The sequence below is a fragment of the Pristiophorus japonicus genome, chromosome 4 (assembly GCF_044704955.1).
Source record: "Pristiophorus japonicus isolate sPriJap1 chromosome 4, sPriJap1.hap1, whole genome shotgun sequence".
NCBI classification, from domain to species: Eukaryota; Metazoa; Chordata; class Chondrichthyes; family Pristiophoridae; genus Pristiophorus; species Pristiophorus japonicus.
This window is the reverse complement of record NC_091980.1, coordinates 84,204,129-84,226,085: the sequence shown is the minus strand read 5'-3', so window position 1 is coordinate 84,226,085 and position 21,957 is coordinate 84,204,129. Positions and strand designations below refer to the sequence as shown.

The following is a 21,957-nucleotide window of genomic DNA, read 5'->3' as shown; positions in this document are numbered from 1 at the left end:
AGGAAGTTACTGTCCGAGATACACCACTCCACCATTAGATTCCCAAAACGGCATTTCACTGTCTGACTCACCATTCAAATGCATTGAACACTGTGAAGTTCCTGTGCTTCCATTGCAGATATGAACTAAACTCAGCACAGAAAGTAAGGATTTGTCCATTTCAATCTTAGTAGCTTTTTAACATTGTGATAAATCTTACTTACTGCCAAACAACCTCTCCGGCACTGAAAATGAACCCTTATGACTCTGGAGTTTCATCCCTTCAGGTTTTAATTGTTGTTGGAGATTTTATTAATGTTTGAATTACATTTTTTTTATTTTTTTTAAAAATTAAATGAGCAAGGGCATCTAATTTCGAGCATTGGCTACAGTAATTTCTGGCCCCATTAATTCATACTGTAATGTACATTTATGCACACTGTTCTATTGTTACTGTAAACACATTAACAAAGGCACATATTTATCTAATAATGCATAATAGTAATAGTAATGCATAATAGTATTCTACAGTTAAAGGAACTGCATGAACATAGTTTATGTATAATACTTTCATTATAAACTGGTCTAGAGATACAGTACTACACATTTGCATATCCAAACTCATACATTGTTCTGAAATAACACACATTGACACAATTAATAATTTGTAGTAATATTATGACATATTTAGAACAATGTTGTTTCATAGTTACAGCAATCCACATTCACACCGACAGTTCTACTACTCTGTGGTTAGAGCACACTGGATTTCTAATCAATAAATCTTGCTGCTGCTTTTGTATATTTAAGCAGGACAAGCAAACAGTATAATTGCAAGATGCAATACTTTATAACATGTCAGTGTTAAGATTTAGTGCCAAAAGGAAATGATTTTAGCAACAACTACAAAATTGGGGATTCTTTTCTTAATATTTGGAACTTGTTTATTATTTCACATAGGCACACACACTGTTCTATAACTAAAGTAACATACACAGAACTCTAGAGTTAAGTTGCACACATATACTACTTTATCATAACAGTAATATATATTAGCAGAATCAACTCTACAATTACACACACACTGCTCTAAAACTACAGTAATGCATAATCATAGATATATACTGTTACATATTTACAATAACACATGCAATACTTTACACTAAAACAGATGCATTGCATTATGGTGACAGTAATATATATTGGCAGACACAGCTCTAGTAATACATACACTACTCATATATTCACACACTGCTCTATAGCTAAACTAATATAGCATCACATACACAACTACAATTACAGTAATTCACACACTGTTATTTACTTATACATTCATACACACACTGATCTGTAGTTACAGCAATACATGCTGCTCTTTCGGTTTAGTAATACACACTGCTCTATAGTGACAGTAATGTATATCAACAGGCACAACTCTACAGTATATTGATACACACACTGCTCTTTAGTTACTTAAATAATCACAGCTATACACATCCAATATTTATAGTATACTGAATACATATACACTCATTACGTTACACTAATACACATACATTGCCCTAAAGTGTTAGTAATAGTGACAAATTTACAGTTAGAGAAATATGTGCTGCATTATATATATTCATACACATTACTGTACAATTACATACTGTAATACACGCTGCTTTATAGTGACAGTTATATATATTGACAGGCTATGCTCTATTGTGACAGTACTGTATATTGACAGACATTGTTCTATAGTAACAGTAATGTATATTGACAAGCACTGTTCTATAGTAATAGTAATGTATATTGACACTGTTCTATAGTGAGAATAATTAATATATATTGACAGACACTGTTCTACAGTGACAGTAATGTATATTGACAGACACTGTTCTATTATGACAGCACTGTATATTGGGCAGATACAGCAGGAGCGGCGAGGTCAGGGTGAAGGAGTGGTGAGAGATTGTAGAGGGATGTGATCGGGGCCCAGGAGAGGCGCGAGTTCGGGGCCCAGGAAAGGCGAGGGCTCAGAGGCAGCACGGGCCAGTCTATACTGCGATATGTGTACGCCCTAGGTCTGTGAAGCAGAGCTGGTCTCCAGTCGTCTTGGTTAATCCTTGCTACTAAACCAAGACCTAGCTCTGTCAAGCCTGTGTGGGCTGGTGTGCAACGGCCATCACACATTAAAAAAATTCCACACACAAGCATCTTCCACCCGTCAAGATTTAGTTCAGGACCTGGAATTTTAGGTCCTTCATTGAAACACCTGCGAACTTCTTGATGTGGAAGCAAGTCATCCTTGATTCGAGGGACTGCCTATGATGATGATGACTGTATATTGACAGACACTGTTTTATAGTGAGAGTAATGTATATTGACAGACACTGTTTTATAGTGAGAGTAATGTATGTTGACAGACAATGTTCTATAGTGACAATAATGTATATTGACAATGTTCTATAGTGACAGTAATGTATATTGACAAACAGTGTTCTATAGTGACAGTACTGTATATTGACAGATACTGTTCCACAGTGACAGTAATGTACATTGACAATGTTCTATAGTGAGAGTAATGTATATTGACATATACTGTTCCATAGTGAGAGTAATGCATATTGACAATGTTCTATAGTGACAGTACTGTATATTGACAGACAACATTCTATAGTGAGAGTAATGTATATTGACAGACAATGTTCTATAGTGAGAGTAATGTATATTGACAGACAATGTTCTATAGTGAGAGTAATGTATATTGACAGACAGTGTTCTATAGTGACAGTACTGTATATTGACAATTTTCTATAGTGAGAGTAATGTATATTGACAGTGTTCTACAGTGACAGTACTGTATATTGACAGACATTGTTCTATAGTGACAGTAATGTATATTGACAGTGTTCTATAGTGATAATAATGTATATTGACAGACAATGTTCTATAGTGAGAGTAATGTATATTGTCAGACACTGTTCTATAGTGACAGTACTGTATGTTGACAGAGACTGTTCTATAGTGAGAGTACTGTATATTGACAGACAACATTCTATAGTGAGAGTAATGTATATTGACAATGTTCTATAGTGACAGTACTGTATGTTGACAGACAATGTTCTATAGTGACAGTAATGTATATTGACAGACAATGTTCTATAGTGAGAGTACTGTATATTGACAGACAGTGTTCTATAGTGAGAGTAATGTATTTTGACAATGTTCTATAGTGACAGTACTGTATATTGACAGACACTGTTCTATAGTGACAGTACTGTATATTAACAGACAATGTTCTATAGTGAGAGTAATGTATATTGACAGACACTGTTCTATAGTGAGAGTAATATATATTGACAATGTTCTATAGTGACAGTAATGTATATTGACAGACATTGTTCTATAGTGACAGTAATGTATATTGACAGTGTTCTATAGTGATAATAATGTATATTGACAGACAATGTTCTATAGTGAGAGTAATGTATATTGACAGACAATGTTCTATAGTGAGAGTAATGTATATTGACAGACAATGCTCTATAGTGAGAGTAATGTATATTGACAGACAGTGTTCTATAGTGAGAGTAATGCATATTGACAATGTTCTATAGTGAGAGTAATGTATATTGACAAACAGTGTTCTATAGTCACAGAACTGTATATTGACAGATACTGTTCCACAGTGACAGTAATGTACATTGACAATGTTCTATAGTGAGAGTAATGTATATTGACAGACAATATTCTATAGTGAGAGTAATGCATATTGACAATGTTCTATAGTGACAGTACTGTATATTGACAGACAACATTCTATAGTGAGAGTAATGTATATTGACAGACAGTGTTCTATAGTGAGAGTACTGTATATTGACAGATACTGTTCCATAGTGAGAGTAATGTATATTGACAATGTTCTATAGTGACAGTACTGTATATTGACAGACAACATTCTATAGTGAGAGTAATGTATATTGACAGACAATGTTCTATAGTGAGAGTAATGTATATTGACAGACAGTGTTCTATAGTGACAGTACTGTATATTGACAGATACTGTTCCATAGTGACAGTAATGTATATTGACAATGTTCTATAGTGAGAGTAATGTATATTGACAGTGTTCTATAGTGATAATAATGTATATTGACAGACAATGTTCTATAGTGAGAGTAATGTATATTGACAGTATTCTATAGTGATAATAATGTATATTGACAGACAATGTTCTATAGTGAGAGTAATGTATATTGTCAGACACTGTTCTATAGTGACAGTACTGTATGTTGACAGAGACTGTTCTATAGTGAGAGTACTGTATATTGACAGACAACATTCTATAGTGAGAGTAATGTATATTGACAGACAATGTTCTATAGTGACAGTACTGTATATTGACAGACAGTGTTCTTTAGTGAGAGTAATGTATATTGACAATGTTCTATAGTGAGAGTAATGTATATTGACAGACAGTGTTCTATAGTGATAATAATGTATATTGACAGACAATGTTCTATAGTGAGAGAAATGTATATTGACAATGTTCTATAGTGACAGTACTGTATGTTGACAGACAATGTTCTATAGTGACAGTAATGTATATTGACAATGTTCTATAGTGAGAGTAATGTATTTTGACAATGTTCTATAGTGACAGTACTGTATATTGACAGACACTGTTCTATAGTGACAGTACTGTATATTAACAGACAATGTTCTATAGTGAGAGTAATGTATATTGACAGACACTGTTCTATAGTGAGAGTAATGTATATTGACAATGTTCTATAGTGACAGTAATGTATATTGACAGACATTGTTCTATAGTGACAGTAATGTATATTGACAGTGTTCTATAGTGATAATCATGTATATTGACAGACAATGTTCTATAGTGAGAGTAATGTATATTGACAGACAATGTTCTTTAGTGAGAGTAATGTATATTGACAGACAATGTTCTTTAGTGAGAGTAATGTATATTGACAGTGTTCTATAGTGATAATAATGTATATTGACAGACAATGTTCTATAGTGAGAGAAATGTATATTGACAATGTTCTATAGTGACAGTACTGTATATTGACAGACAGTGTTCTATAGTGAGAGTAATGTATATTGACAATGTTCTATAATGACAGTACTGTATGTTGACAGACAATGTTCTGTAGTGACAGTAATGTATATTGACAGACAATGTTCTATAGTGACAGTAATATATATTGACAGACACTGTTCTATAGTGACAGCAATATATTTATTGCTCTATACTTATATTAATACATATCTGCAGACATAACTCTACAATGACACAAATTGCTCTACAGTTATATATTTGCACACATAGTGAAATAGTAAATGTGTTTGTAAAGATTTCCTTCCTTGAGTATTCGTAGGCAAATAGTAAATATGTTATTTCAAAACATGCACATGATTTTGCTAGGAATACCAAAGTAAGGAAATATTTGGCTTATTTACAATATTGCTATGCACTCTAGCCAGAGGAATGCTTACCCTATTGCGATTTAATGTGGTGATGTGTGCTCTCACACATCTCTTTTTATGACACAATGGGTAAATGAGGGCATTTGGCAAACAACCCGTTAACCTGTCATCAGGGATTACTAATACTGCATTGTCTCTTTTCCAATGGATGCATGAAATGCTTTACTAATGTTCAGCTTGTATTACAACTGTTGCAGCATCCTAACTCCAAGATACAATTACCTTTCCAGTGATGTATATTTAGGTAGGTAAATGTCAGTCTGATTACTGGACCTAGTTCTGTGAATGCTCATCTTCCTCCATTTTAGTGGATCTCGTTTGGGGTTCTTCCAAGAAAAACTTTCAGTCAGCCGGTATGGCACCAAACATATCAATGCAATCAAGTTTGTTACTTAAGATGATTTAATTTAAATTATTTATATTAAATTATCCACCAACTACAGGGATACAAAGAAGCTAAAGATGTCTACATAAGTCTAGGGAAATAATGAAATAGCAGCCTAGAATGTGATTATATAAATGCTGACAATCATAAGTTAAGCTTATTGGACAAGATTTCATTTTAAAGCGATCCCATAGATAGTTACTATTAAATAGTTTCCGAAATGACAACACTGCATAAAATGGTTTCAATAGAGTGCTACAAAAAGAAGGAAAGAAAAGACAATGGTTGTATACAGTGCAAATTACATGTCCACTATTACAAAGTTGACTTAATTTTGTATAAAGTAAACACTGTATCTTTATGTTGCTTCCTAGGTTTGCAAAAATGATCACATTTTATCTAGGATAACACCCCCTCATTAACACAGATTGGCTTAGAAGTAGTGCCTAGTTAATTATGGTTCATACAGAACAGCACCCTATTGCTCTCTAACAGCTGTATGCTATTTCAGTACCGTAACCATACACATTTCAAACATTTACTGTCATCGCTTAAGCCTCATTCCAAACAGACCTTGCTCTTAAATGGATTGCATGCACTAAAACAAAACTTAAAAATAATAAATGAAGCTAGTGAATGAATGGATAAATAAATACCTTGTCAGTGCAACACCAACCTGCAGAATAACTGTTATAAGGCTAGTTTGTTTACTGCTTTCTTTTGAACCGTTTTGTGAAATAAGTGTTGAACGCACGTGAAAAGAGCAGCCATTCAATGACGGTATGGAGTGTGGTTTTACAGTGAATACAATATTTACAATGTGTATTAATAGTTTACAAATGAAATACACAGGAAGGCAGGAACGTGCAAGAATAGGAAAAAGAACTATTGGGGTTTATCTAGCTGCCGCAAACCTAGCTGTTTAAAGTATATCATGCTTTTTAGTGGATGTTTGTCTGCTAGTATCTTGCTCATAAGCCTTGTTTCTTGTTTTATATAGAATTACATAGAGCCTGCAGTACAGAAACAAGCCATTCGGCCTCAATGGTCTGTGCCGGTGTTTATCTAACCATTTCAGCATATCCTTCTATTCCTTTCTCCCTCCTGTACTTAAATGCATCTGTGCTATTCACCTCAACTGCTCCAATGAACCTCTCTCTGGATGAAGGAGTTTCTCCTGAATTCCTTATTCCGATTAAAGATATATCCCCATATGTTCAATTTATATATTCTTACGCCATAAATGAACTGTTAATACACAAATGGGCTTTGTAGCTTGGCTCATCACAATTAGATATAAAGGGTTTCCGCATTCAATGGGAAATAACCACTGAGCGAATGTTGCTCAATTAAAATAGCTATGGAAACGTTCGACACGCTTTGGAACAACGTGACAATATGTAACAGTATAGAATAAGCAGGCCGAGCCTGAAATATTTGTTCTTAGTTTAATGGGTGGGAGGTCAGTGAAAACATGCTCTGCAGAGATGCAGCAAATTGCATAATAAAAGTTGCCTCGGTCACTGCCTGCAGCCTCATCCACTGACTGAACACTTCAGTGTATGGGAATTGGGAGAAGGGCTGTTTCCTGACATGAAACATCTGCAAAAATCATTGCCTCTAAATTTCCGCAACTGAAAGGTACAGAACTAACGAAATAGTTCTTCACTCGTATAATCCTTCGATTGAATTAAAAAGTAACATTTTATTATTTTAGTGCCGATATTTTATTTCACTTTTTCAGTTTTTAAAGTGACACTCACGAAGCAGAACTTCATCTTCTGTTGATTCTTCACGGAAAGTTGTCAACCTCCGTACGGAGTTTCTACATACGAAGCTGGAGCTTGACAGATCTCACGCATATCGGGAGCGAGGACATTTGCATGGGCAAAATTGTGGGATTTATCCATATCTTGCCCAGCAAATGTCCTCAAAATTCTTGTGCCTGATAAAAGCAGGCACATAACCTACTTTTACAGGAGTAAGAGTTTAAAAACATACAAAAATATAATTAAATTACATTTAAAAAACACCGATTATTTTTTAAAACCCTGCCCACCCGTTACATATATTTTTAAACATAGTTAAAAAAAATCGTTTTAAAAACTCGGAAAAATTTTTTCTCAGATATTTATTAACTTTAATTTCAATTAATTTTAATTATGTGAGGTGCGTTTTTTTGTTTTTTATTACATGTGTTTAGTGTCTTTGTTTTTTGTTCCCACTCGTAGATACGGAGTTCTCATTGCTATTAATGAGAAAGCTGTGGAATACAGTACCTCATTGACTGAGCAGTCACATGTGACTGCACCTTCTGCATCCGAACCTTGAGGACAGGAGCACGCTTCGCAGCCCGGGAAGAGAAGGCCTCCCCAACGGAATCGTAGGCTCTTCCCGGACCACCAGGTACTTTCGTAGAAATATTCGAGGTCGGAGGCAACTGCAAATCATTTTGACGTTTTCTTTAAAATCCGGAACCAACTTTTAACTTGGAAAACCATTTTCACAACATTAGTAAATGCACAGCTAATGGAAACTGTCACTTAACAACATTACAGCGGGAAGAAAATGACAGGATGGAAGTTCATCCCAGCAACAACTATCTCGCACACTAGTAAAGAAATTGTTAGCATTTAATTTATTATTATTTTACTCCCTTGTTTTCACACAATGACCAGGGCTCTGTAGCCGTGAAGAGTTTTGCAAGTCCAATGTTTTGCCAAAATATTCTCAAATACCAATGTGTCCTGTGTTAGTATATTACAGAGCTGTCCAAACCCTCGCTGTGATTTTTACCCCGAAAATCCCTGCTCAATATCTGGCCGTTATCCACACGAGTTAAAAAGAGGCTTGGAAACATTCCCATCCTGTTTGTAATATAAACCATTGCCAGATAAGAACATGAGAACTTAAGAAATAGGAGCCGGAGTAGGCCATACGGTCCCTTGAGCCTGCTCCCCTATTCAATAAGATCATGGCTGATCTGATCTTGGCCTCAACTCCACTTTCCTGCCTGTTCCCCATATCCCTTGACTCCCCTATAGTTCAAGAATGTGTCTATCTCAGCGTTGAACATATTCAATGACTCAGCCTCCACAGTTCTCTGGGGTAGAGAATTCCAAAGATTCATGACCCTCTGAGAGAAGAAATTTCTCCTCATCTCTATCTTAAATGGGTGAGCCCTTATTCCGAAATTATGCCCCCTAGTTCTAGGTTCCCCCCAAGAGGGAAAACATCCTCTCAGCATCTATCCTGTCAAGCCCTCTCAGAATTTTATATGTTTCAATAAGATCACCTCCTCTCATTCTTCGAAACCCCAATGAGTACAGGTCCAACCTGCTCAACCTTTCCTCATAAGACAACCCCTTCATCCCAGGAATCAACCTAGTAAATCTTCTCTGAACTGCCTCCAATGCAAGTATATCCCTCCTTAAAATGGAGACCAAAACTGTAAATACTCGAGGTGTGGTCTCATCAATACCCTGTACAGTTGTAGCAGGACTTCTCTACTTTTATACTCCATCCCCCTTGCAACAAAGGTCAACATTCCATTTGCCTTCCTGATTATTTGCTGTACCTGCATACTAACTTTTTTGTGTTTCATGTTCGAGGACCCCCAGATCCCTCTGTACTGCAGCATTCTGTAGTCTCTCTCCATTTAAATAATATTTTGCTTTTCTATTCTTCCTACCAAAGTGGATAATCTCACATTTTCCCACATTATACTCCATCTGCCAAATGTTTTCCCACTCACTTAACCTATCTATGTCCTTTTGCAGCCTCTGTATCCTCCTCACAACTTGCTTTCCCACCTATCTTTATATTGTCAGCAAATTTGGCTACAATGCACTCAGTCTCTTCATCCAAGTCTTTAATATAGATTGTATATAGTTGAAATCACATCTAAATAAACAGATCGCTGCTGGGAAGTGAATCAAATAACGTATCATCTGTCGTGAAAGCTAAAACATATGTCATTTCTATGACTGTAAAAAAAAACTTACAGATGGATGCAGCATAGCATAGACTGATGCACTGGACTAGTCTCCGGTGCAGTGTTCATAGAAATCCTAGTGGAGCTTTCTCACTAAATCTATGACTCTGCTCGATCTACAGAATTTCTTTCAGTGTTCCATCTAACGACTGCTTTGAAATAAACAGTCAAAATTCCGACAGTTTATGGAATAAGGCTCTGTCATTTTGAACAATTTACCTTGTCTTACAGGGTGGTGGAAAACAGGTTAATACTCATTAGATGAAAGAAAGGGAGAGTTGATGAAGAGTCAACGGTGCAGTCGAAGACAAGGTTCTTTTGGTGGTTTTTGAAGGATACAAATTGAAGATTCTGAGGGAAGAAGTTCTGGAGGGCAGGGATATACTGGGTGAAGAAAAGGCTGCTCATAATGGAGTAGGGAGCAGGAGACAAGATTTAGGTTAGTCCAGCATGAATGGAGGATAACAGGGCCAGATAGATGGAGGATATTTCAGGGGTATGGAGGAGTGAGACCTAGGGAGGGATATAAAAGTGAGGATGAATCTTAAAGTCAATCCTCTAGTGCATGGGTTGAAGTGGAGCTTGGCAAGGATGGGGTGATGTGCTACAGGCCTTAGAGTAGATGTAAATGTATACCAGGGGATCCTTGTAGATTATGAAGCATGGAGGTGGGCAGGTAAGAAAGATGCTTAATTGAATATGTATGTATTGAGCAGAACATCCTTTGTATAACTTGCCCTGCACCATGTATGCAAAGGAAAATCTTGTAGCTGTGATCAAAACAACTTGCATTTATATAGCTACTTTAATATAGAAAAACACCACAAAGATGTGTATTTTAAGGAGGATGTTAAAGGAGGTGGACAAGCAGAGGGTTTAGGAGGGGAATTCTAGAGCATGGTGCTGAAAGCGTGTTAGAGGTGCATGTTATGTCTGTAATGCACTTATGAATGACTCCACGAGGCAATGTGCTGTACTCACATTGTAGTGACCATGGTCCTTTATTCGTAACTCCAGAGTGAAGCACAAGCACGGTGGGAAGCCTTTTATACTGGGCCCTGCACACCTATGCAGGTGACCCTCAGGTCTCCCACCGCAATTCCCTCTGGTGGCACAGCCCCTGCCACAGGGGCAGGAAAATCCAGTCTCCACCAGTTGCATCCTCTAGTGGTGCCAGCATAGTATATACACAGTGTAAACCTTATTGATAGTACATCAGGTAACAAGCCTCCATCTTAAGTAATCATACAGTGACGACACAGAGAGTATATCTATAGTCTGCATATATAACATCACTCTCCCCCAAGTCCTTTGTGCCGATTACCTTTGCACAATGTGCTCTGGCTTAGCTCTCCCCAGACTTAAGTGCCAATAGTCCTTGCACCTTGGCTGTGCTTTGGCTTGGCTCTCTCCCTGTTAACCTCCAAGTCCTTTTGCCACAACGTTGGGTAGTGGTTAACAGTTTGGATAGTTCGATGATGCAGTGGAGGTTCCAGTGGGTTCTGGGTGTGATCCATGTGTGTGTCCATGGCTGCATACATCCATTCACCACCCCCCCCCCCCCCTCAGCGAGATCATGCAGCAGGCCCATTACATTAACATACAGGATCAGACACAGTGCAAGTACAAAGAAAGGAAGTTACAGTTTGTATCGTGACACCTTGGTTCAGTGACTTACATTTGTTACGTTTTACGGTCGTGTGCCAGGATTGGGTAGATTGCATTCATGGTTCAGTCATGGTAAGTACTGAGGTAGCAGTACAGGTATGCAAGGACACAGGTTCCAGAGCAACCAGAAGGGGTCCTAGTCGTCTGATGGCGGCGCTGCGCCCCCTGCTAGCGGGGTGGGCTTGGTTCGCTCACCTTGCCAGGACTCAGGGCCTTTGCCGTTGCCCCAGATGTGTGTGGTCTCCCTGTCCTCCTTTGGGGATTGCAGAAACTCTAGCCTGCTCTCTAACGGCGTTGGGACCCTGGCTGTTCCAGGTCCCGTTTGGGGAATTCATTGATCCCGGACATGGCCGAGGTAGTGACTGGGTCTAGGGGCTGTGCGGTGTCCACCTGGGTGGTGGGCAACGGCGGCCAACTGTGCGTATTGGCACCATTTTTGTTTCCAGGTGCATGCCGAATAGTGCCATCGGGTGCCTGCAGCGTGGGATAGACCTGGGGCAGGGTATCAGGATCAGTGCCTTCACCCTCCTGAGGTCACTGGCCTATAAACGTGTGGGGACACCTGCGGCAGGGCATCAGGATCAGCGCCTTTACCCTCCCGAATACGCTCACTTTCTACTTTTGGGGACACTCTATTCCCGACATCTCGCAACAACATTTTGTTCTTTACATTAGGACTGGTACCGACATCTCGCAACAACATTTTGTTCTTTACATTAGGACTGGTACCGACATCCTGCAACAACATTTTGTTCACAATCTTAATCAGTTCATTACATTGCCATGCATACAATGTCTCTTTAAGTTCAGTTGGTTGCAGGTCTCCTTTAAGAGAACCCTGCTGGCTTTATCCCAATCAAATTCTTTGTTAGACACCACGTGTTGGTCCCTCAGCGTTGCACCTCATGATATGGCCGTGGCCATCGTTTTTTTCAGCCACGCTTCAGCTCGTTGCAGCAGAGACGCCATCTTGCCTCTGTCCTCGAGGTCGACTGCCTTGATCCTTCTCTCCCGCGATTCTGCCACAAAAGCTGGAAGAGTGCCTGTGAATTCAATCTTCCTCCCTAGGAGTTCTGCCACTGGAGCCGGGAAGGTATTTTTAGGTCGTTCCGGTCAGATCATTGCCACGCAGTTGTGATGGACGGTCTGTGCCTCAGGTGCTGCGCTGGTCTGTTCTCTGGTGCCTGGCCCAAGCGAAGGTGAGGTTTTGTTCTGCCTCTGAGCATGGGGACATCGATTGCTGGACTGGAGGAGTCTTCCCATTTCCACTGGATCTTCCCCATCCACCTTCTTCCGAGTAGCGTTGGACCATCACCTGCAACAATCCACAGAGGTAACTTGTGCACCAAGCCATTATGGATTACACTTACATCCTCACTACCAAGGACTGGGATCAGTTCCTTGGTGTAGGTGCACAACTTTTCCTGTACTGGAACCAGCTCGGGTCGTTTTTCATTCCATAGCCTCTCAAAGGCATCCAGGCTCATCACTGACTGGCTCGGTCCCGTGTCCACTTCCATGAAGACTGGAACGCTGTTTATCTCGACTTCCATCTTCACTGGAGGACAATCAGTGGTGCAGGTATACACTCCATACACTTCTTGGGGCTGAGCTGCCTCTCTGGCCAAATCATCATATTCCCGCTGGATTCCAAGTCATCTACCAACTCCTCTGCTAGACGGTGAGTCATATTTCTTTTACACATGCGCTGGAGGTGGCTCTTCGTGTTACAAGCTTTGCATACGTACTCAGCAAACCGACACTGGTGAGCCCTATGGTTTCCTCCGCAACGCCAGCATGGTGTTACTCGATTAGCACCCCACGGCGGACTCTGAGTTCTGTGCTCTCTGCCCTGGGCAGAGCCACGTTCTACAGTCTTGCCTGTGAAAGGCACCATTCTGTGTACAGTACTTGCTGGGTTTGGGTCCACAGGATGAATAATTTGCTTGGTACTGCAGGTTAAGGTCATGAACGCCTGACTGGTGCTGATGGCCTTCTGCAGGTTGACTGTTGTGTCAGCAGATAATAGCTTGTGAAGGAGGCCCTTGTGGCCAATTTCCATAATGAAGATGTCTCACAATGCTTCGTTGAGGTGCGTGCCAAAATCACACAGTGCTGCAAGTCTCCTGAGGTCGGCAGCATATTTTGCAATCTCCTAGCCCTCAGGTCTGCAGTGAGTGTAGAATCTGTGCCTGGCTGTGAGGATGCTCTGTTTTGGTTTTAGTTGGTCGCAAATTAGTTCAGCCAGCTCATCATATGTCTTATCCTTGGCCTTTGTGGGTGCCAGCAAGTCCCTGACGAGGCGGTAGACCTCGGCCCACAACTGGTCAGCAGTATGGCCTTGCGCTTCTCTGCCAATGTGTCCGTCTCCCCTGCCAGGTCGTTTGCCACGAAATATTGCTCGAGCCTTTCTGTGAAAGCACCCCAATCATCACCCTCTGTGAAGTCTTTTAGTGTGCCAAAGGAAGCCATAATTGCGTGAATGTCCGTATTCTCGTCGCCGGTTGTTATGTCTATAATGCACTTATACAAACATAGAAAATAGGTGCAGGAGTAGGCCATTCGGCCCTTCGAGCATGCACTGCCATTTAATGAGCTCATGGCTGAACATGCAACTTCATGAATGACTCCATGACGCAATGTATTGTACTCAAACTGTAGTGACCTTGGTCCTTTATTCGTAACTCCAGAGTGAGGCACAAGCATGGTGGGCAGCCTTTTATACTGGGCCCTGCACACCTATGCAGGTGACCCTCAGGTCTCCCACTGCAGTGCCCTGTGGTGGACAGCCCCTGCCACAGGCGCAGGAAAACCTGGTCTCCACCAGTTGCACCCACTAGTGGTGCCAGCATAGTATATACACAGTGTAAACCTTATTGATAGTACATCAGGTAACAAGTCACCATCTTATGCAACTATACAGTGACTACACAGAGAGTATATCTATAGTCTGCATATATAAGAGTGCACAAGAGGAGGAGCGAAAGGAACAGAGAGTTTGGGAAGCTTGTAGCAGTGTAGGAGGTTACAGATATAGGGAGGAGTGAGGCCATGGAAGAATGTTAACACAAAGAGTAGAATTTTGAGCCTGAGGTTTTGGGGAGTGGGCAGCCAATGTAGGTCAACAAGAACAGCAGTGTTGGGCTGGTTTGGATACAAGACAAAAGTTTTGGACATGCTCAAATGTATGGAGGATGGGGAATGGGCGTCAGCCAAAAAGCATTGGAGTCATTGAGTCTAAAGATAAAGGTATGGACCATTGGTTTCAAATGCTAATACACAGCAATGTCATCATCATCATAGGCAGTCCCTCGAGTCGACGATGACTTCCTTCCACACCAAAAAGTTCACAGGTGTTTTAATGAAGGACCAAATATTCCAGGTCCCGAACTAAATCTTAAATTGTGGAAGTTACCTGTGTGTGGATTTTGTTCACGTGTGGTGGCCGTTGCACACCAGCCACCACACGGGCTTGACAGAGCTAGGTCTTGGTCCAGTGGCAAGGATTTACCAAGATGACTGGAGACCTTCTCTGCTGCACGGACCTAGCGCACACACAATCGCAGTGTGGGCTGGCCCCTGCTGCCCCAGGGCCCTCGCCTCTTCTGGGCCCCGAACTCTCGCCTCTCCTGGGCCCCGATCACATTGCTCTGCAATCTCTCGCCGCTCCTTCCCCCCATCCTCGCCGCTCCTGCTCATGCTCCAATCACCGACCTGGACCTTGATGACGTCCCTCTTCGCTGCCGTTGCTCTCCTGCTCCAGCACGTGCTGCTCCCTGGAGTGTTACGCCACCATGCTGCTCCTTCCACTCCCCGGCCTGCTCCGATGATGCTCGCAGCAATGTACACACTTTTATCAAACATGTTTATTATTTAACTATGACGTTGACATCCTCACTAGAATATTCACATGCACTACTAATATTGTTCAAGCAGATTACTAATCGATGCAAGACTACATAGACAACAATATTTTCTTTGGACTTTAGCACAATATTCTATTCTCTATTAGCAGTTAAAAATATGATTGAAGTTACAATTTACAGGTACACATTACTGTAATATAATTAACATTTTAGCTGAGGAAAAGAGTGTTCAAAGACTAGGATCTCAAACCCAGGACCAAACTCATGGTCTACAGAGCAGTAGTGATACCTGCCCCCCTATATGCTTCAGAGACATGGACTATGTACAGTAGGCACCTCAAAGCACTGGAGGAGTACCATCAATGCTGCCTCCACAAAATCCTGCAAATCCACTGGCAGGATAGGTACACCAGTGCTCTCTCTCAGGCCAACATCCCCAGCATCGAAGCATTGACCACGCTTGATCAGCTCTGATGGAGGGCCACACTGTCCGCATGCCTGATGCTAGACTCCCGAACCAAGCACTCTACTCTGAGCTACGTCACAGCAAGCGAGTCCCAGGAGGGCAGAGAAAATGCTTCAAGGACACCTTCAAAGCCTCCTTGAAAAAATGTAACATCCCCACTGACTCTTGAGAATCCCTGGCCCAAGACCACTCAAAGTGGAGGAGAATCATCCGAGAATGTGCCAAGCACTTCGAGTCCCTTCGTCGGGAGTATGCAGAAGCCAAGCACAAACAACGGAAGGAGCGTACGACAAACCAAGCACCCCACCCAACCGTCCCTTCAACCACCACCTGCCCCACCTGTGACAGAGACTGTAGATCTTGCATTGGTCTCATCAGTCACCTTAGAACTCATATTAGTGTGGAAGCAAGCCATCCTCAACTCCGAGAGATTGCCTAAGAAGATAACTAATATTTTAGCACATTCTAAAATGGTTATATATTAGTCAGTTTCAAGAAAGTAACACTTGTAGCACATCCTAATTAGTTACATCAGGAATTAAACATACAGCATGTAATGGATCAGGGGCACCTTTAAATGATTCACAAAGCCATTCATATCATTACAGCCACCCGAGTTCGATTACCGGGTAGGGAAGTTTTGACTGTCCCTCAGTGATACCACCGTTTGCCGGGAACGGTGGCGGGCGCTTGTGATCCGGCTGCTCGGAGGCTGAGGCTGTAGGATTGCTTGTCAGGAGTTCTGGGCTGCAACGGACTATGTCGATCAGGCATCCACATTAACTTCAGTATCTATATGGTGCTCCAGGGGGAACCTGGGACCACCAGGTCGGATAAAGAGGGGTGAACCGGCCCAGGTCAGAAACGGAGCCGGTCAAAGCCTCCGTGCAGGGGGCACTTGATTCACTTGAATATTTGATTTACAGGTACAACTTAAAATAGTTGTAATGGATCAGTTAAATACTGTAATCCTGAGATGCTAAGTGCCTAGATTCAGCTTTATAGTATTTCGTTGCCTACCTCATCTGCCACCTCCTTCAGCTATTCACACTTTACCCATCTTGTAAATATCTTTGATTTCTCTCATTATGCCTCCGATTGTCTTGTGTTTATATCAGTTCTGCCATTTCACAATCTGCTGTTTTTCCAATTAATTCCTTTACAAGTTATTCTGCTTTTTTTCAGCGAGGGTGTATTTTCCTTCCTCCTTTACCTTTGCTCTGCTCTCTTTTTAAATGCTGTTCATCCCCAATATCCTCCAGTTTTTACCAAAGTTCTTCCCAAAATATTAACTCCTCTGTTCTCTCCCCACATGCTGTCTGACTTGCAGAGTTTTTCCCTGTATATGTTTCAGATTTCCAGCATGTGCAGTTTTCTTTTACATTTTGTTTAGATATATTCGATATGTACCTTGCAAGTCTCTATCAATTCCAATTTTTTCTAAAAGGAAAAGTACCCCGTCATTTATAGCATAGGGTACAAACCGCGTGTCACCAATTTCAAGACAATTATTGTTGTATCAAAACTGCCAGCGTAATAGGTTATGTTATAATCAGGCAGCTTAACTTTATCAGATTGCGAAATATTTCAGCTCACACTGCACAGCGCAGTGATGCTCCAGCGTTAATAGTGAACAGGAACAAGAGCAGGGAAGGAAATAAAACATCCCTTGTAGCAGATGGAGTTTATTTCTCAAAGGGCATCGGAATCAGTCCTGCAACAGGGCAAAAACTAAACATGGCAGCATTTGGCTAAATACACAGTCACGTAGCTACCTGAATGTCGGTTGGAAATGTGCTTACTGTTTGTTCTTGATGTGAGTAATTTAACAGCTTGGAAACATCTATGTAGATATCTAAGTGAGGGAGCGCCCTCTTGGCGACCCTTCGCAATCAATAAAATGATACATTACTTTAACGCACTTCTGTCGTGTTTTATTTATTCATTTTCTGTAATATATTCTGGTTAAACAATATCATCAAGGATGTGCTCAGCCATGGTTAAATGAATAAATAGCAGCGAAACAGTTATAAAAATCCGTTACAATTCCGTATTAACCGCGAATATTAATTCAGCCCCACCTCACTGTGTTGATTCAGCCAGTATTTCAAGTTAGAACTCCCTCCACAGTGGCATTAGTTATCACTGTATAAAGAATATATATATTCTCGCCGTATTAATATATTTAAAACATTATTTAGACGGGGAGTATGAAATGGAAGTACTTTTAGTGCTAATCAAGATTTTCCTAATCAGGTTTGAAATGGGTTCTGTTGAAATCGACATTTTCAATGAAAACTATTTTCAGTGCGTTACCAGTCTGCAATGACTTTGCCTTCCTCCAGAAATTGTTACTGCAACTCACTCAGTCTTACTACATCTTAAGGAAAGTGCTGCTTCAATAGATAGCATGTTCCCTGCATACACAAAGGGGAGGTCCAGGAGCCCCTTACACACACAAAGGGGGGAGGGGGGGTTCATTCATTGATTTCGGTATGGGTGCAAGTTTCGAGCAAAACAGAAAATGTTACCCTTAAAACCCAGGTCCCTTTCTTACGCTCCTACAGTACACACGTTTGTTTTTGAAATATAAATGCATGTTTTTATCTTGAAACGTTAAAAAGAAATGAAATATTTGATTCGCATCAGAATGCACGCATCCTTTATTTTAAACCTGGAGCTAACCAAGGGATTGTGAGGGGAGAGGTGCAGCAATACACAAAACTCTACCCCTCCCCCCCCCCCCCCCAAGTTCAACCAATTTGAAAAAAAAGGTATCATTGCAAAATTTTAGATTTTCGCAATGACTGATAAGAACATAAGAAATAGGAGCAGCAGTAGGCCACCTGGCTCCTTGAGCCTGCTCCACCATTTAATAAGATCATGGCTGATCTGATCGTGGACTCAGCTCCACTTCCCTGCCCGCTCCCCATAACCCTATACTCCCTTATCGTTCAAAAATCTGTCTATCTCTGCCTTAAATATATTTAATGGCCCAGCCACCACAGCTTTCTGGGGCAGAAAATTCCACAGATTTACAACCTGTAAAGAAGAAATTCCTCATCTCAGTTTTAAATGGGCGGCCCCTTATTCTGAGACTATGTTCCATAGTTTTATTTTCCCCTATGAGTGGAAATATCCTCTCTGCATCCATCTTGTTAAGCCCCCTCATTATCTTATATGTTTCAATAAGATCACATCTCATTCTTCTGAACTCCAATGTGTATAGGCCCAACCTATCTTTATAAGTCAACCCCCTTATCTCCGGAATCAACCTAGTGAACCTTTTCTGAATAGCCTCCATGCAAATATATCCTTCCTTAAATACGGAGACCAAAACTGTACGCAGTACTCCAGGTGTGGTCTTACCAATACCCTATACAGTTGGAGCATGACTTCTCTGCTTTTATACTCTAGCCCCCTTGCAATAAAGGCCAACATTCCATTTACCTTCCTGATTACTTGCTGTACCTGTATACTAACTTCTTGTGTTTCATGCACAAGGACTCCCAGGTCCCTCTGTACTGCAGCACTTTGCAATTTTTCTCCATTTAAATAATAATTTGCTTTCCTATTATTTCTGCCAAAGTGGATAATCTCACATTTTCCCACATTATACTCCATCTGCCAAATTTTTGCCCATTCACTTAACCTGTCTATGTCCCTTTGCAGATTTTTTTGTGTCCTCCTCACAATTTGCTTTTCCACTCATCTTTGTATCATCAGCAAACTTGGCTACATTACACTCGGTCCCTTCATCTAAGTCATTAATATAGATCGTAAATAGTTGAGGACCCTGCGGCATCCCACTACTCACTGTCTAGTAGCCATTTTGTGAAGATTCTGAATACATTGCCTCTGTCCTATGAAATAAGCCATCGCTGTGTGCTCAAAAATTTTGGTCCGACTAGCGAACCAGATATGGGCACATAGCAGAATTTGAACGTTTTTTTTTAAAGTGCAAATAGGAAGATTGGGGACATAAGTTGGATCAATATAGAGAGAAACCACTAGACTTATTCACAGGCTTATACTTTCGCTGTTTAATTTGACATATTCAGCAAACCCCCTCTGAATTGGCAGCATCCAGTCTGGTAGGTTCATGGACTACACTAAACTTCAAAAGTTAATACGTCAAATACATTGTAATTCATACGTCTCGGGGCGATATTAATGTATGCACTGTATATAAATTCATCACCACGGTCCCTTTGAAAGACCTTTAAGGTGCTATTTTAAATGTTAAATGTTAAGAAATTTGATGCCACTTTTGTCCCTAGGGTGATCATTGTGACAAAGTATGTCCACGCGGTGGTCATTACATTTTCCCCACAACTCAATGAAAAACAATGATGTTTCTTGAAATGGTGAATCCAGACAATGTTAATATTTACGTTAGCTTCTACTTACCAAGGGGAAGGGCAATGAAGAATGGCAGCCAGCAAAAGATGAACATACCCATGACGATGCCAAGGGTCTTCGCTGCTTTCTTTTCTCGGGAGAACTTGAGAAGACGCACAGACAGTGAACTTCTTAAATGGTGCCCTTTGGACTTGGAGACAAGAGACTCGTCCTGAATGTTCCTACAATGGATGCGCAAAGTCAGCTCCCTAGAGTTCGATGTCTCCTTCATCACCCCAGCCTCCAGGTTCTTGGTAGTCCTTTTGGCCACAATGTAGACCCTGAAGTACATCACCAGGATGACAGTTAGGGGGATGTAAAAGGACCCCAGCGAGGAGAAGAGAGCGTAACCAGGGTCTTCTGTGATCAGGCATTCCTTTTCATCTGGTGGAGCTGGCTGTTTCCAGCCCAGGAGAGGACCGATGGAGATGACTATGGACAAGAGCCACACCCCGACTACAACCAACACTGCCTTTTTCTCTGTTACAATGGAGGGGTAGCGCAGGGAGTAGCGAACTCCTATATATCGGTCTATTGAAATAGCACACAGGCTCATGATGGAAGCAGTACAACAGAGCACATCAACTGCCGCCCAAATATCGCAAAAAACCCTCCCAAAAATCCAGTGTCCCACGATCTCAAATGTGGCTGAAAAGGGCAGCACCGTTGTACTTAAGAGCAAGTCTGCGATCGCCAGGTTTATGATAAAGTAGTTTGTGGTTGTCTGCAAGTGTCGGTTGAAAGCTACAGAGAGGATGACTAAAATGTTACCGACCAGCGCGAATAAAATAAAGAGAGCGAGGACCAGCCCAAGGACGGCTCCCCTGGTCGGGTTTAGCGGCGTCGAGGTGCTATTTTGGAAGGTCCCGTTTGAGCTGTTGGTCTTCAAGTTCTCATAGTCAGAAAGGAGGTCTGGAGATGATCGGTTGTCACCTAAACCTCCATCAGGGTGCACGAAATTCATGTTGAGGAACATTCTCCATATCAGCTCATGTGGCGGCCAGGCAGCGAGGTCCCATCGCAAGTGCACATCTCAAGTCAGGAGAGTGCAGCAAAGTTGTTCGGCGGAGAGTTCTTCACCGCGATCCCCACTCTCATCGGTGGAGCTTCGTGCAACCGAGCCCGGCAGGGACGGGGAGGGGAGGGGGGTTAAATGAACGCTGAGCGTGGAGCTTACCTCTGAAAGCGGGGCTTGCTTCGCTCGGCGCGCTTATCTGAGGCAGAGAACTCCGCGCCGCTGTGCCGGTGCCTCCCGTCCGCTCTCCCCTTTTTATACAATCTGCTTCAAGCAAAAAACTCATATATGTCAAAGGTGCTGGATCACAGTGACGTCAGGATCCGGTCTGAAGTGGCACTGCACGTTTTGTGGAAGATCAGAGCCAGTCAGCACCCGGGGGAGGGGAGAGAGACAGGGGGATATATAGCACCCACAGGGCCTCAGTGAGGGGAGGGAGGAGAGAGACGGAGGGGATGTACAGCACACACAGGGTGTCAGTGAGGGGAGGGGAAGGGAGGGGAGAGAGACAGGGGGATATACAGCACCCACAGGGTGAGGGGAGGGGAGGGGAGAGAGACAGGGGGATATACAGCACCCACAGGGTGAGGGGAGGGGGGGGGGGGACGGGGGGATGTACAGCACCAACAGGGTGAGGGGAGGGGGGGGACGGGGGGATGTACAGCACCCACAGGGGGTCAGTGA

The 21,957-nt window shown here is 41.6% G+C and overlaps 1 protein-coding gene across 1 annotated transcript in view; it reads right to left on the bottom strand.

Annotated features, from left to right (window-relative positions):
- Positions 1–21,513, bottom strand: part of LOC139262978 (alpha-1A adrenergic receptor-like) — a 57,569-nt gene extending 36,056 nt beyond the window's left edge. The window contains exon 1 of the mRNA XM_070878386.1: positions 20,268–21,513. Coding sequence (XP_070734487.1) covers positions 20,268–21,234 — 967 coding nt within the window. The 5' untranslated portion in view covers positions 21,235–21,513. The remainder of the gene's footprint in view (positions 1–20,267) is intronic.
- Between the last annotated feature and the right edge of the window lie 444 nt (positions 21,514–21,957).